Source organism: Rhipicephalus microplus, chromosome 3 (genome assembly GCF_043290135.1).
Source record: "Rhipicephalus microplus isolate Deutch F79 chromosome 3, USDA_Rmic, whole genome shotgun sequence".
Taxonomy (NCBI): domain Eukaryota; kingdom Metazoa; phylum Arthropoda; class Arachnida; order Ixodida; family Ixodidae; genus Rhipicephalus; species Rhipicephalus microplus.
The window spans coordinates 21,314,380-21,330,154 of record NC_134702.1 but is presented as its reverse complement, the minus strand read 5'-3'; the positions used below and the strand labels follow the sequence as shown (position 1 = coordinate 21,330,154).

At 46.8% G+C, this 15,775-nt stretch overlaps 1 protein-coding gene across 3 annotated transcripts in view; it reads left to right on the top strand.

Annotated features, from left to right (window-relative positions):
- Myo61F (unconventional myosin 61F) overlaps positions 1 to 15,775 on the top strand; it is a 164,144-nt gene that overhangs the window by 36,041 nt on the left and 112,328 nt on the right. Inside the window, exon 1 of one of the 3 annotated variants that reach the window (XM_075889046.1) lies at positions 8,364 to 9,084. The exons of the other annotated variants lie outside the window; for them this stretch is intronic. Coding sequence (XP_075745161.1) covers positions 9,067 to 9,084 — 18 coding nt within the window. The 5' untranslated portion in view covers positions 8,364 to 9,066. Of the gene's footprint in view, positions 1 to 8,363; positions 9,085 to 15,775 lie in introns of those variants that run through there. 3 annotated transcript variants of the gene reach the window in all.

The following is a 15,775-nucleotide window of genomic DNA, read 5'->3' as shown; positions in this document are numbered from 1 at the left end:
CAATAAACGAAGCCGCAAGTACGATTCGCCGTCCGCAAGTACGAAGACTAGGCAGACGTGTGTACTACCCATCATTCCCATGGTTGCCGAACGATCGCAGCGCCAGAGTTCCCTCGAGTTAATTTTAGGAAACTCTATGATAGCGCGTTCTGGGCAGTTCTTGGGCCAGCTGTTGCACATGCGTAGTAAGGGGGGCTGCACACACCGGATCGAACTCGACCATTATAAGTTGCATCGCATCTAAAACGACTCTAATGCTGCACGGTTTAGATTTTCGCAGATGACGCTGCAAGACAGCAGGTGTTAATCGCCTAATCAATGGTTATTCGATATTCCAACTTAGTCTGTGATGTGGGGCCTGCGCGCTAGTTCCGGAGACACGGTCATCACGATTACAGGTTTCTCGTTGGCTATATAACCAAAATGGTAGGTGTAACCTTAAGAGACAAAAAAGCAGAGTGGACTAGGGAACAAACGGGGGTTAAGGATATCATAGTTGAAATCAAGATGAGGAAATGGACGAGATTAGATGAGATTAAGAAGTTGGCGGGTATAAATTGGCAGCAGCAAACACAGGACCGGGTTAACCGGCGGAACGTGAGAAAACTTTTTCCTTCAGTAAACGTAGTCAGGATGATGATGATGCTAATGATGATGATTATGATGATGATGATGATGTAAGCAAACAACCACGATAACAAATGTCAACAACAACATGACCGTAACACCCGTTTGGTACTGGATAGAATAGCCGTTGGCGGCTACTTCACGCCCAATCGGCTACTATTTGACCTCGTCTGGCGACAAAAATGCCCGGTTCGCTCCGTGGCTACCATGGCTACTTTCTGGCTATTTTCGAACATCTGAAGTGGCGCATTAAATAGCCATTTTTTTTTCATTATTTGCAGATGAAGTATATTGTTTTTAAACTCTTCTGCCGTTAGGGGCGGCGCCAGTGATGGGCACGGGGGGGGGGGGGTCTGGAGCCCTCTAAAATCCCCCCTCCCCATCATTTCACCAACCGGCTCGTGCGCACCCTGACGCAGGCAGCGCTTGGCGCACACGCAAATGCGAAGTGGCGAAGTTTAGGCATTAACTCATGCTGCCTGCCATCTACAGGTGATATTGCCTACAAGTTTCTATGATTGATTCTGACGTCAAGTGCCTGTCATCATGTCAGCTTGACAAAAACCAAGATCTACAACAAACTGAAGCTTGTGTGTTCGTCCTACAAGCAGTTTGATTTCACCATACGGAGCTTCACTTGTATTTTTTGTGAATACTAATCGAATGCGACTTGCAGCTCGAAAAAAGACAGTGTTTCAACATTTAATGTTCCTAGTGACTGGCTGGCTGGGATATTCTGAAATAACTGCGTATCAGGCAAGAACACTATATTTTACGCAAAGTATACGCACGCGGAATGGATTATAATTTGTTCTTTTATACGCTACTTCTATCTATTGCTTGAAGACCGAGCAACAGCTGGAAAATAGTGCTATGATTTCTATGGTCTCGCTTATTCGTTATTGTATTATTTATTGAACAATAACAAACACTCTACTCATAATTCCGCTTTTGTTCTGTTTGGCAAACTTGGCGATAATATTAAATGGTATGGCTACTTTTGTTTTGAATTATGTTTCCTTTTCGAGTCCACAACGAAAGCGAAGCGCTGGAGGCCCGTCATGTACTTCGATTTAGGTGTACGTCAAAGAACCCCAGGTGGTCGCAATTTCCGGAGCCCTCGACTGCGGTGTTCCTCATAATCACATCGCGGTTCTGGGTTCTGAAACCCTAACAAGTATTATTATTGACCTGTTAATGCAAGAAAAAAGAAGGCTTTTTTCATCATTACGCTTTTTACATTTTCACATACTACACTACTCAACTGGACTTACCAACACAACAGGGGTTATCTATGACGTAATCATCGATATTCCCACGTGGTACTCCCGCCGCTACCGGAAAACAGTCATCAGTGTGTGTATGTGTGGTCTACCGGTCCTTGCATTAACCATCTAATACGAAATAGCGACAAACAACGACAACGAATTCCAACAGCAACGCAACCGCAAGTGATCGCGAAACACAAGACGCTCCTCGAGCGTCGGTGACCGTCCGGTTCCCATGGTTGGATGCGCCACGAGACGCGTCCACGAGACGTGGCGTCCGGATTCAGTGTCGGGCACGAGAAAGAAAGAAGACCCTTCCCGCTTGTTTTTTTTTTTTTGTTTTTTCCCAGGATACGTACGCGAGCGCGAACGGAGCTGATGACGGAGCTGCGTGCAGGCGCACGATGCAGTCAAGGGCGCGTCTGTCGTCGGCTTCGCGTTCTGTCCTCAACAGGGACGCAAACGGCCGGATCGCTTTTCCCCTCTTCGATCCTGCAGCAGCGGTGGCGGCTAATTGGCTCTCACGGTTTCGTATTACTGTCGCAGTTAGGTGCAGTACCGCTGTAAGGAGAGAGTAAATAGTGGATATCGAAATGCAGGGAGGTCAACCAGTTTAGGACATACCGGTGTGCAGTATCTTACGAACGGAAACAGGATGGATAATAATGAAAGATGGAAAGGAGAGAGAGGCAGAACTGAATACAGCCCGCGCACGGTCAGTCAGCGTCCGTCCCTTTTGACGGCACGGACATCACTCTCACAGCTGCTAGTCCAAGTCCTCTGAAAAAAACAAAAAAAAAACTTAAGTAGTGCCCCCCCCCCCCCCCTGCCTTTAGCTGCGTCATCGTCTATCGACGAAATGTGAGAATCGTTTCAACAGACATCGGTTTCTTGTAAAGGTGCGCCAGAGCCGACACCGGGGACTATCTCTGAACATTATGTCCCGGATAGTCACACAGGATATACGCAGTACAGTCGCGTCTCCTCGCAGCGACGGGCATATCACGAAGGACCTTATCGGCCATTTCCAACGCGAAGTAAATAAATTAATAATATTTCGAAATTAATAACATTTAGCGAACACAACCCCTAGCCATAAGCGATACTACACAAGCTTGTGGGAGAGCTTGTCAGAAATGGGGGGGGGGGGGGGGGGAGGCGGAAACTGCTGTACAACATCTGTTCCAGTGGTACGACACCTATATACAGGTATAGTTGTTTTGTACGTGGCTCGTCTGTTTTTGGTTCAAGGCAACGCGCGTTAATATCTACAGTTATGTTGGCATAGATCCCCACAATCGTAGCATTTAGTATCCACGCATTGCTGTGAATCTGTACAACAGGCATTGCAGGACGCAGCATGACGTCTCGCGAACACAAAGGAATGAAGGACAAGTGAACTCGTGCATGGGTATATTCGTCAATGACCGATATGGCTCCGTGCAGGGCAATGGTTTCCCGTTTCCTTTCCATTCATCAATAACCCACCATGTTAGTACCACGGAGTCCTCCACGACGGCGTCCCTATAAACGCATCGCTGTTTTGGGATTATTATTATTAACTGCAGAAAGAACTCCAGCAAATATTATTTATGATATTGCCGATATATTAGTTAATGACTGCATTCGTGCAGGGCAGCGCGTTTTAAATGCGAAGCATTTCTTGGCGAACTTCGGCGACTTTGAGCGTGTCTATCTATCTATCTATCTATCTATCTATCTATCTATCTATCTATCTATCTATCTATCTATCTATCTATCTATCTATCTATCTATCTATCTATCTATCTATCTTATCTATCTATCTATCTATCTATCTATCTATCTATCTATCTATCTATCTATCTATCTATCTATCTATCTATCTATCTATCTATCTATCTATCTATCTATCTATCTATCTATCTATCTATCTATCTATCTATCTATCCAGCCGCCTACGACTTTTAGCTCTCCTGGCCGTTTCAATAATGGTATCGTTACCGAACTTGGTATGGCATTACAGGACTGTATGAAGAACATATTTGATTAGTCATAACATGCCATGAATGTCATGATTTACATTTCATGGTTCTGGAACTTTTACGGTGGTTTCGTTCACATGGCATGTTACAAAACTGGTATGGTACGGCATGATTGCATGGCAAACACAAGCGACAGACCCTAACATGAAAATCATCACATGCATGTCATGTACAAACAAGACTACATGCCACGCTCATTATGCGCTCGCGGCCGTTTCGCTAGCGTCACTTATACCGAATTTGGTATTACAGTACGTGAATGGATGACGAAGGTGTGTGACTGGTGAAAACATGATAATTATGAGATGCGCGTCGTGTAAAAACATGACTACATGCTACGCTCATGATGCGCTCGCGGCCGTTTCGCTAGCTTCACATGTACCAAATTCGGTATTACGTGACGCCAACGGACGACTTAGGTAAATGACAGGTCCAAACATGATTATCATAACATGCGTGTCATGTTACAACATGACTACGTCCCACACTGATGATGCGTTCGTGGCCGATTCACTAGCTTCACATACGCCAAATTTGGTATTACATCACATGAATGAATGGCGAAGTTATGTGACCGGTGCTATCATGATAATCATGAGATAATCATGAGAGAGGACACGGCAACCAAGCCGCGACGATGTCACCTAACGTACCCCTACTCGTGCAGGTTTTGACGGGATGCCTTTTTTCGTCGACCGGCTCATCGGCGTTTGGACGGGCCAGCCTGATCTGCCACACCTTTGATGCACCGTTCAAGCTCGGCACGGGTATCGTTGCTGGTGATATCTTTGATACGCCAGTGGCGCCGCGCCTGCAGCCCGAGCATCATCTTTACTGCGCACACCTACGTGGCATGATGACGTCACCAGTTCAGCCCGCCAGCGCCACGCCAGCGGCTATAAAAGGGACGCCAATTGCTTCAAGTGGCAGTGGACACGGCAACTGAGATGCGTGTCGTGTAACAACATGACTACATGCCACGATCATGATGCGCTGGCGGCCGTTTCGCTAGCTTCACACATTCCAAATTTGGTATTACGCGACGTCAATGTATGACGAAGGTATGTGACTGGTGCAAACATGATGATCAGGAGATTTGTTATGTGAGAACATGACTGCATGCCACAGTCAAGGCGCCAATACATATCGACGTGACGCGGTGCGCGTGCTCGCCGACGCCAGTCCAGCCATATACTCGCAGGCGTGCGCCGCACTGCGTTGCTTTGACGCATGCGCGTTTCAGCGCGTCTGGTGTCCCTCCGTCACGAAAAGAGGGAGACGCAGTGTTGTCTGGGTAACGCATCGACGCGAAATGCAGCATGTCACATTTCGCACCGGTTGCCGTCGGGCCGCGCCGACGGACGCTGGTCACGCCTGGCGTCAGACTATACAGTGCTCGCGTTTTGCTAACGTAGCATCGCAGTGCCCAGCGTGCGTGCGCGCTAACGCTACATTGGAATATATTGGGCCCTACATGATGCGCTCGCGGCCCTTTTGCTAGCTCCATATTAACCAAATTTGGTGTTAAGTGACGTGTATGGATGACAAGATTACATGACTGGTGCAAACATGATAATCCTGACACGCATGTCATGTAATAACTAACAACATACCACGCTCATAGCGTGCTCGCGGTGGTTTCGCTAGCTCCACATATACTAAATTTGGTATCACGTGACGTGAATAGATGACGAAGGTAAACGACACATGCAAACATGATAATCATGACACGGAAGTCATGTACGGCATCATTTACCCCCACCTCGTAACGTTGTGCTGATTTTAAAATGACATATCAAGCTTTCTCTTATTCGTGCTTCGCATGTCATCGATTCCCGCTGTACGTGGGATCTGCCAATTATTTTCACTTTCCTTTGAAATGTTTGAAATTGTCGAATGTTCGCACACGTCCAGTCAAGTATATATATATAGTTGTGTCGTAAAAAATAAAAAAGAAAGAATAGGGGGCGCGGCGCTACTCGACCGATCCCCCATCTTCTCGATCGTCGTCGGTGCTGTCTAAACCACACCCTTTACTCTCACGGCCACGCACGTGCACACACGCCTCATCCATTCATCCATCCGTGCATTCATTCATTCATACATCGGGTTATACGTGCGGTGTTCCGGGGGGGGGGGGGGGGGGGGGGGGGCACGGCGGCAGTTCTATCTGCGAGGCCCCTCACCGATGCGTGTCGCCTCGTGTCGAGATGTGCCGGTGGGGGTGTGCCAGCACTGTAGACTTATCTTTTCTATCTTGTCAGATAGCCAACAGAGTCGATTTCCTGTCGTATTCCTGCGTCGTCACCGACCCGTTAAAAACGACTGCCTGTGTAATAAGCATGGCTCCTCATCAGCAAAATGCTGTGAGTGGACCGAAACAGGAAGCAGTGGTCTTTGAATGGGTTTTTATTTTGTTGCGCGAACGTAATTAAATTTTACAACAAAGCGGCCTTAGCCAACCCTGTGTAATGGTCGTCGTCGTTACAGTAGTAGTAGAGGTAGTAGAATTTGTAGTTCTGATAGTAGCAGTAGTAGTAGCAGCAGCAGAAGTAATGACAGAAGCAGTAGTTGGAGTAGCAGGAACAGCACGATTAGTAGCAGCAGCAATGGTGGTAGCAGTAGTAGTTGTAGTAGAGGGTAGTAGTACCAGAAGTAGCAACATAAGTAGTAGTAGCTGCTGTAGTAGTAGTAGTAGTAGCAGTAATATTAGTAGAAGTATAGTACTGGTAGTGGTAGTAGCAATATGTAGTACTAGTAGTGGTGGTAATAGTAGTAGTTAATTGCAATAGTTATAGCAGCAGCAATATTAGTAGTACTTATAATAGCGCATATTACGTGACCAGAAGTGGGGAAGAGGAAGATGAATAAGAAGAGAGAGGGAATAAAAATAAACGAAATGAAATGATGTCGTTAAGGGATGGTCATTATGGTAACGGCGACGCTACTTGCGTTGCCGCGCAACCGTGGTCGTAAAAAAAACGCATTGGTCGAGTAAGAACGTAGGATGGGCCACGGCAGCATTGGAACGCTATTGTAGCGTTGTAGCGCGACCGTAAATTAGCATATTGTCGCGCTTCAGAGCCACATGACTTGAAGAACAAAGCAGCAGCCCGAATTGCTGAGACATTGCTGAAACTTGGAAGCGAGATGTACTGCCCGACGAAAGGGGCGACATATTCGCTGTCTGACGGCGCGCGCGCCAAGGAACTGGTTAGAATTTGTACATTCAAGAAATCTGATCGAACGTAGCGTAGTGTTCGGAACGAAACATCCCGACTTCTTAGAAACCTCTTGCGCGGTAGTTTTGCTAGAACTGAAACGACCACTTGCGTGTGAATTGCAGCAGAGAACGTCTACCAGCATCAACGAGACACTACAATGTCAACCAATTTACGGACGAAATCCCTGATATTGCGGCGACTGTGGCAATCTCCCTCTTTGTCTGCTTTCTCTCCTTCAATTTCCTTTCTTTGCTCCCAGTCATAGGCATGAACAGGTTTCCCCATAAGGGTGGGGGGTGGGGGGTTGAAGTATCACTGCAGTTCCTCTCGTGCGCACACCGGTGCTCTCAGCCTCACACGTGAACGTTTGCAAGCCAAGACCGAGACGGTAGTGAATAAGGTAGAACGATAAACGAACCCGCCTGCCGAGGAAAGACAGGAACAAACTACATGCAAACGCGATACACGGGAGCCATGCATCAGCATGAAACAAACATATTCCCGCGTTCCTCCACCGGTAGGGTCGCGCCACTCGTCTGTCACACGGTACTCAGGACTGCTCTATTTCTGTTCGACAAAGAAAGGAAAGAATGAGCAAAAAAAAAAAAACTGCGACGGCAATATGTCCGTTTTTCACCTTCTCCCGAAAGGGGCGCAGCAAAGAGCTTCCCACGTCGGTCCCATACCGAGAAGGAACACTGTGTTTCTTTCTTTCCTTCCTTCTTTCTTTCTTTTTCTCTTTCTTTCCTTCTTTCTTTCTTTCTTTCTTTCTTTCTTTTTTCTTTCTTTCCGTCCTAAACCCCTGTTTGGGACTCAAAGCGGCAAAGAAAAGTTGAAGTGCGAGTTGGGGTATGTATACTAAAGAACAACTAGTGAAACCTGCCTCTTTCCTAACCAGGGACGTCAGAGAACTACACTGTAAGAAAAATTCCAGAAAGAAAAATATTAACAAACCAACGCGTGCGGTAAACCAGCGGTGCACCGTACGCGACCTCTCCAGTCCTCCTTTCCCACCACCGTTTCTGTTGTGGCCCGTCAAAGCACGTGGAAGAACGCACACCGCAAAAAAAGCCGCACAGATGGCGCCACCTCCCTCACTCTCTACTGCTCGCGCCACTCGTCGTATTTATCTTTTTTTTGCGTGCCTACAATCTGCCGCCGGCTGCCCCTCCCTCCGCTCTCCACTCCAGCGCTTCTTCTCTTGATGTTTTTGATCGTTCAATCTCGACCGCCACCGTCGCCTCCTCCAAACCAGTCGCGAATTCGTCCGCGTGCGGCACGCTGCAAACCGGCGACGCCGCTGTGTGTGCCCGTCTCGCCGACTCCCGTTCAACCGCGCGCGTGCGCGCGACACACAAAAACACTTCGGAAGACGTCCAACTTTAAAACGTCCCGTGGCTTTTCTTTCCTGTGCCGGCGAAGCGCCACCAAGTTCACGGCTTCGTAACACCGCCCTCGTGTTGCCTCGCTTTCTTTTCTTCAACTCGCGCACGAGGGGTCCCCCCACAAAGTTGTGTGTGTGTGTGCTTTCGTTATTCTTTCTTCGCGAGTCGAGTTTTGCTGGAGCTGTGCCGAGCTTCGCGTGAGCTTGTTTTTCGCAACGCCACCGAGTAGTAGCCGGTCACTTTTACTCGAATGCCGAAAGAAAAAAGCGCCGTGATGGGCCTTCTTGCGGAGCAGACGAGCACGGACCAGTTGTGTTTCGGACGACAAAACGTTTTCGCCGTTGCCTGAAGAAGTGGAATACCTTGCGAGTCCCACGCAAGTTTGTGCGAGATTCGCTTCAAGCGTTCGTGTGCCTGACAGGAGCAAGTTTCGACGGTTTTTTGTTTTCGATTGGTGCCGGTGCTTCGATAGAGTGCTCGCCTGGCGAACTGATCCCGGATTTCCAACGGCCCCCTGCGACCGAACTGCTGAGGCATCATGGATTACTGGAAGCAGGTGATGCATTTTCACGTGTTCCCTGTATATTTCTGCACACTTTTTTTTGTTTTGTTCTTGCTGGTCGTGGCACGTCTGTCCCATAAAGTTTCGTGGCTGACCGTTCTTACGAAAGCCTGCCGAATTACAACAGCACTCTTCAGGGCGTGGATTGCTGAAGAAGTGCTAGAATACATTGACTCGTTCGCGTTAAGAACAAAATGTGTGAGGGCTTGTAGTACTACATGAAGTACTGTGCGAAGAGAGAGTATTACATGGATGCAGCAAGGAACTGGTACTCCGCGAAGGCGGCTTTGATGAGAAGCAAGTTGCGCCTATCTGAAAAAGACGCAGCAGGAAACGCCTCTTTGCGTGAATTATGTAATAATAACCTGCATCTGACGTCGTGATGACATCAATGTGACATAGGAAATGTCGCGTCCCCACGTGCTGGTGTTCCAGCATGTCGCTTTCAGTGACGTCAGAAGTACTCTGTATATACTGCATCATACCGTTCTTCTCTTTTTTTTTTTTTCTTCGGAAGTTGAAAAGAATTGTTACTGATTTAAAAATACTTCTACTACGACAGATCAGTGTTGAAAAGCAATGTTCGACGATTTCGAGTTCGATGTACTCTTCTATCGGAAAGCAATAAACAGAAATGCGTCTAGAACAAATGATCGACGATTAAGAGAATGATGAGAGGGGTTAAAAAAAAGGGGGTAACGATTTAGAGTACACGGTACTCAACTATGGGAGAGCTCAAAGCCGTCCCGTGTGTTTAGAAGTGGTTAACGATTTAGAGTACTCAGTACTCTACTATGGGAGTGTGCACAAGGGAAATTACGCGCAGCAGTACCCGAATACCCGTGTGTTTAGAAAAAAATGTTAACCGATTTCGAGTACTTCGTACTCAACTATGGGAGGGCACTGGGCCGTCCCGCTAAAAAAATAAAACTTGCTGGAGTGTTCTACTGTCTGTACTTGTAGGGAGTGGCTGCAATTCGAGTAGTGTTGAAAAACTAAGCATAACTGGTAACGCAGAGCAGCAACATAAGCGCTGGTTTTGGTCCGTTATGATGATCAGCCTAATGTAGTGCGCTTGTGTACAAATGTTTTTATTTTTCTCAGAAGCCGATGAATATTGCTGTCCCGCTTGAACTTTATTGCGAAATCCCTATTAATGCTAAGATCATCGCCTCCCCCCCCCCCCTTTTTGTTTTCACAATTGGTCATCCACTGCGTTTTTCATGCATTTGCATATATACGCTTCTGTCAGTTCTAAGCATTACAGAACCTGCTGTGCACACAAAGTGCCTACTCCTGAAGCATCTTATCTCCCTTTTCTTGCGTAGGCTTTTTATTTATTTATTATACCCTCAGGGCCAGAGGCATTACAGAGGGGAGTGGTACAGAACAAAGGCATAACATGAGGTAGCATGGTTACAAAAAAAAAAAAAAAAACGTTGTGTACATAAAAAGGAAAAGGAAAGACAAAACAAATTAGTATTCTCGCAACAATGTGGTCACACAAACACAGATTAATCATCAGATATTTCTGCATATACAATATTGGCTAAGGCAGCACGGAACAGTTGGTTATCGGTGATACCCGCAATTACTTTTAAATGACTGCTTAAAGTTTTTCTTTATTTTTTTTTTTTCAAAACTCGAGTCAGTCACGTCCCGCTTTAAAGTTCAATCGCGATAAGGTACAGTGATCACACGTGGCTATTAGTTTCCGTAATAAATGCGTTAGCCGACGTTGCAAAAAGCCCACTCAAAGCGCAGCGCTATACCAGGTGACGTAAGAATAACCACGTGATTGAAGCAACCACTGTTTTCTGAAGGCGTCGTCGCTTAACACACATCACTTTATTACGCTTTCTCATCCACCAATCAAGAAGCGAGCACATGCTGTGTTCACCGCCATTGTCGATTCGCCGGGAGCACTTACTAAACTTGAAAACTGAACTTAGTCAGGAACACATATATGCGGCGTTCCTTTCAGATCCCCGTGTGACAGCTATAGCTTTGAGCTGGATCACTCGAAGCAGGGGGTCATCACTCATTCGAGAAATACATAACATATTCGGCGAACTAATACAAGTACTAATTGATTGATATGTGGGGTTTAACGTCCCAAAACCACCATATGATTATGAGAGACGCCGTATAGTGGGGAGCTCCGGAAGTTTCGACCACCTGGGGTTCTTTAACGTGCGTCCTAATCTGAGCACACGGGCCTACAGCATTTCTGCCTCCATCGGAAATGCAGCCGCCACAGCCGGGATTCGGTCCCGCGACCTGCGGGTCAGCAGCCGAGTACCTTAGCCACTAGACCACCGCGGCGGGGCTACAAGTACTAATTAACAATTTAATTATATGTTACAGACCATATTGCAGGTGAGGCCGGAATTGCGGCTGGTAAGTTCGCAAGGCAGATTTACTTCGAACTGGTTGACACCTGTTTCAAGACATTTATTCCTAAAGTGTGCGTTGAAATACCGTTGGCGTGGTTGGTACTGCATTATGCTGCGATGCACAAAACGGTGGTCTGACAAAAGAAGTAACTAGAACAACGGTTCACTTATTATTTTTTTTTTACCGCGGTCGATAGCACATATCTAGAAATCCGCCACATTCACTTATTTTATTAGGAGGGAATACGCCTTTCAAGTTCACCATCTGCAGTTAGCTTCAATACGTTTCGTTAAGTAAACAAGCAGAATGTTATCCAATTAGTTGATTATGTAGATTTGATATTTCTGCAAGTAACATCGGCTGCTTCGAGTTATCGGAGTCGTGGACCTGTAACAGGCTATTGATTTTAAGAAATTTATGCAGTGTATTCAGCTAAAAAAATAAAAAAATAAACGAACATGTCTACTTAGAGGCATATGCATCGGTATAACCGTCAAACTTGAAAGATTCGCTTACGTCGCCTTTTTCATATCCTATAGGTGTCGTCACAATAAGCTGTGGGAGGATGCGCAACGCACTTGACCTACATTTTTCTTGAGCACCGTAAAAGCCGCTTGCCCTTATCGGTGAATCGTTTTGTGGCAGCATTCCTCGATCGCGCCTGTTGCGTTGTTTTACGGTATAACCGTCCGGTTTGCAACCCTCGAAGAGATACGTTGTACGTGAACTTGCCTCCTTTGATTGATATGTGGGGTTTAACGTCCCAAAACCACCATATGATTATGAGAGACGCCGTAGTGGAGGGCTCCGGAAATTTCGACCACCTGGGGTTCTTTAACGTGCACCCAAATCTGAGCACACGGGCCTACAACATTTTCGCCTCCATCGGAAATGCAGCCGCCGCAGCCGGGATTCGAACCCGCGACCTGCGGGTGAACTTGCCTCCTTTTGCGATGTCTTTGATACCTGCGTGAAGTCGCCGAACTGTCTTTTTATATAACGTGGGAATAAGTTAAGGCGCGCATACACACAAGCCAGACGCGAGGCAACACGAAAGGTGGACTTGGTTCCCTTCTCATGAATGTATCCGCGTGGGCAGGGTTCTCCATATGCGGAGGCTCGGGTGTGGGGTGAAACTTCGCTCCCAATAACGCTGTGTATACACATATATATGATGACGATGATATGACAGCTTTTGCGGTCTGCGCATCTCTTAGACACGCGCAATGAAATTGTATGATACTGTTGATAAATAGCGGTATTCCAATGCTTTCGATAAAGGATTGGGATTACATAGGAAGTAGAATTTCGTGTGGTCTTAGTTCCTGAAATGATGTCCGCCAAAGGGAGTGAAACTGCGGAGGAGAGAAGTTCGTGAAGTTGAGTTATCTGTTGCATCGAGATCACAGCAGCCCACTTTTTTCAAAGAAGGGCCTGGACAGTTGTTCGGCGTGCCTGTGGTATATACTCTTCCAGCGGAGCGAAGAGGGGAAGCAGCTGTGTTCTTCATTGTTGCTGTGACACCATGTCAGTTCTTTCTTTTTTTCTTTCTTCCTTTCTTTCTTTCTTTCTTTCTTTCCTTCCTTTTTTCTTCCTTTCTTTCTTTGAACGTGTCGAGTGCTAAAACCGAACTGAAACCCCGTAGTAGCATAGCGTTCGTATGCGATAAAATAATGAAGCCTGTGTTTTTTTTTTGTTGTTGTTGGTTTATTCCATTCTCTTAAAAAACAAGCAAAAACGTATACTACAGTGCATGGATATGTATTACCACGGCTGTCACACGAAGCCACAGTGGTGGGCGTTAGTCACGTGGGCTCCCCAATGTGCGCGCTACCCGATCTCGAGTCGAGGCGTTGGTCGCTTCTGTCTCGACTGCATCTGTGCGACATTTTTTGTTGTGTTTTATTTTCAACTTACTGGGGCGAATAGAGATGGTGCACGTCTCTGTATGGTCTTCGCAGAAAGTACGAAGGCCAAGCGTCTGCAGAACGGCCCTTTTTGGTGAAGCAATTGAATGGATTGAATAGGTGACACGTGTATGGGTGGGCCGGTGATGGCTCGCTTTGTTTCGACGTTTATTCATCGATTCCATGAAAGCTCCACTTTCTTTCTTTTTTTTTTTCTACGGAGTGGTATTTTAAAGCGTGTTAGTTTCATCACTCTGTTGCGTCTCTTATTCCCCGCCGCGGTGGTCTAGTTAGTGGCTATGGTACTCGGCTGCTGACCTGCAAGTCGCGGGATCGAATCCCGGCTGCGGCGGCTGTATTTCTGATGGAGGCAGGAATGTTGTAGGCCCGTGTGCTCAGATTTGGGTGCATGTTAAATAACCCTATAGGTGGTCGGAATTTCCGGAGCCCTCCACTACGGCGTCTCTCATAATCATATGGTGGTTTTGAGACGTTAAACCCCACATATCAATCAATCAATCAATCAATTGCGTCTCTTGTTAACCTCTTATAAGGTATCGGGCTCATTTCGACAATCTTTCGTGGTAGCTTGTAGTGAACATGACATGGTCCATGAAAGCATGAGGTCGTGGATTTTAAAGTGACGTTGGCGTTTGTATATATTTGGGAAAGGGAAACCCTGCGGGTCGAGATTAATCTTTTACGGTAAAGCTAATTTAAAGTCCCTTCGCGCGCGGATCGTATCGACGAACGTATCTCAAAACGCAGGGCAAGCGTCTGCAAACGCACGCCCCCGGACCACGTCGCCGTAGCGTGCACTGACCGAGAAAGTGTGCATGCTCAACTCTCGCTGGCCCGGAGGCGATGTGCGTCGATGTGGCGATAATGATCAAACGGGTCGCCATCCGATTGCCGCGCACAACCGGGGAAATCGCTAAGTGGTCGGGAAAGCAGAGCGCGCGTCCGGCCTGTTTGACTAACTGGATATACACCCCGGCATACGTGCCCGACTTCCGCCACTTCCGCCGCCACTTATAGGAACGAGCGCGCTTCGCATAGACTAGGTGTACTATATATACTTACCGCATAGGGCCCCGTCTCGATGACCGACTCCTTTGCAGTGCCTGGAACCCTGTTCCTAATGAGACCAGGCACGTTGTTGTGGGTTTCTCGAGTGTTCTCGGTGAATTGCTGTACGAAAATAGACGCTTTCATCATCAACGCTCTGGCGTCTTATTTCCAAGTTACGTAATCTGTATGAACGAAGCAGAGCTGCCACTCCCCCCCCCCTTCAAACACAAAATCGTCTGTCTGATATTTTACTATTAGGAATTAAGTCACCTGAAAATTGAAGATATAAAACTGTTTGGGGAAATTGTATTTTTGAAAGCGTCACGTAATTTACGTACTGCGATTTTTCCCGAAAACAACTACTGAAATATAGGCGCTTTCTTCGAATGCGATGTTTGAAAGTGTCACGTAATTTACGTACTGCGATTTTTCCCGAAAATAACCACTGAAATATAGGCGCTTTCTTCAAATACGAAGTAGGCCTTCAGCATTTCACTGGACGCGAAGTGGTAAAGGCACTTTAGGTGCTCGCTAAACTAACTTTAGGTGGGCGAAATCTACGGTGGCGCCACTATAAAGCGTCTCGTAATCATATCATAGATTTGCAGCGTTTCACCTCCACAAATGTTAACGTGTCTGTACGTTTGAAATAACTGGCTGTTCTTGACACCATGACTGACCAGTGACTGGCCCATGTGTGCGTCCTTCAGCAGTGAACCGTTGCACGGAAATAACTCATTCAAAAGCCGTGCGCTTGCATTTTGTTTTCAAGTTATATAATCTTTTTTTACACTCGCCTGTGTCCGCGAGACACTCGACACCTAGACCTGTATGAAGAGGCAGAGAAACTCGGCCCACGATTTTAATTAGAGTGACTGCACAATGTAATGCCGCTATTAGCGTTTAACTTACGACCTTCGAGATCGCTCGCGTTGCAAACTGCTCTTGTCGAAGTGAGATGTCATGGACCGGTGCCAGGATAGGCCACACTATTTCTGGGACGAGCACCGTTATGTTTACGCCGTTGCTGGCATCGCCCAACTTTAGGCCGATCTAGGACATGCATATTTATTTTAAGGAAAATAAAAGTTTTCTGTGGTCAATAAAGATTTAGTGGTAAATTTGGAGAAGTGCGTTGGCATATACTGGTAATTACTCTCAGTTACCTTGACAGCCGACGCCAAACAGCATTATTCAGTCTATAGTAGTACTGTGCGAGCAAAGACGCCTTGCAGCCGATGAGGTTTAAAGAGAAACGGGACGATTACGGCCGAAGGGTTCGTGGACTGTAACGGGCGCAATCCGGGTTG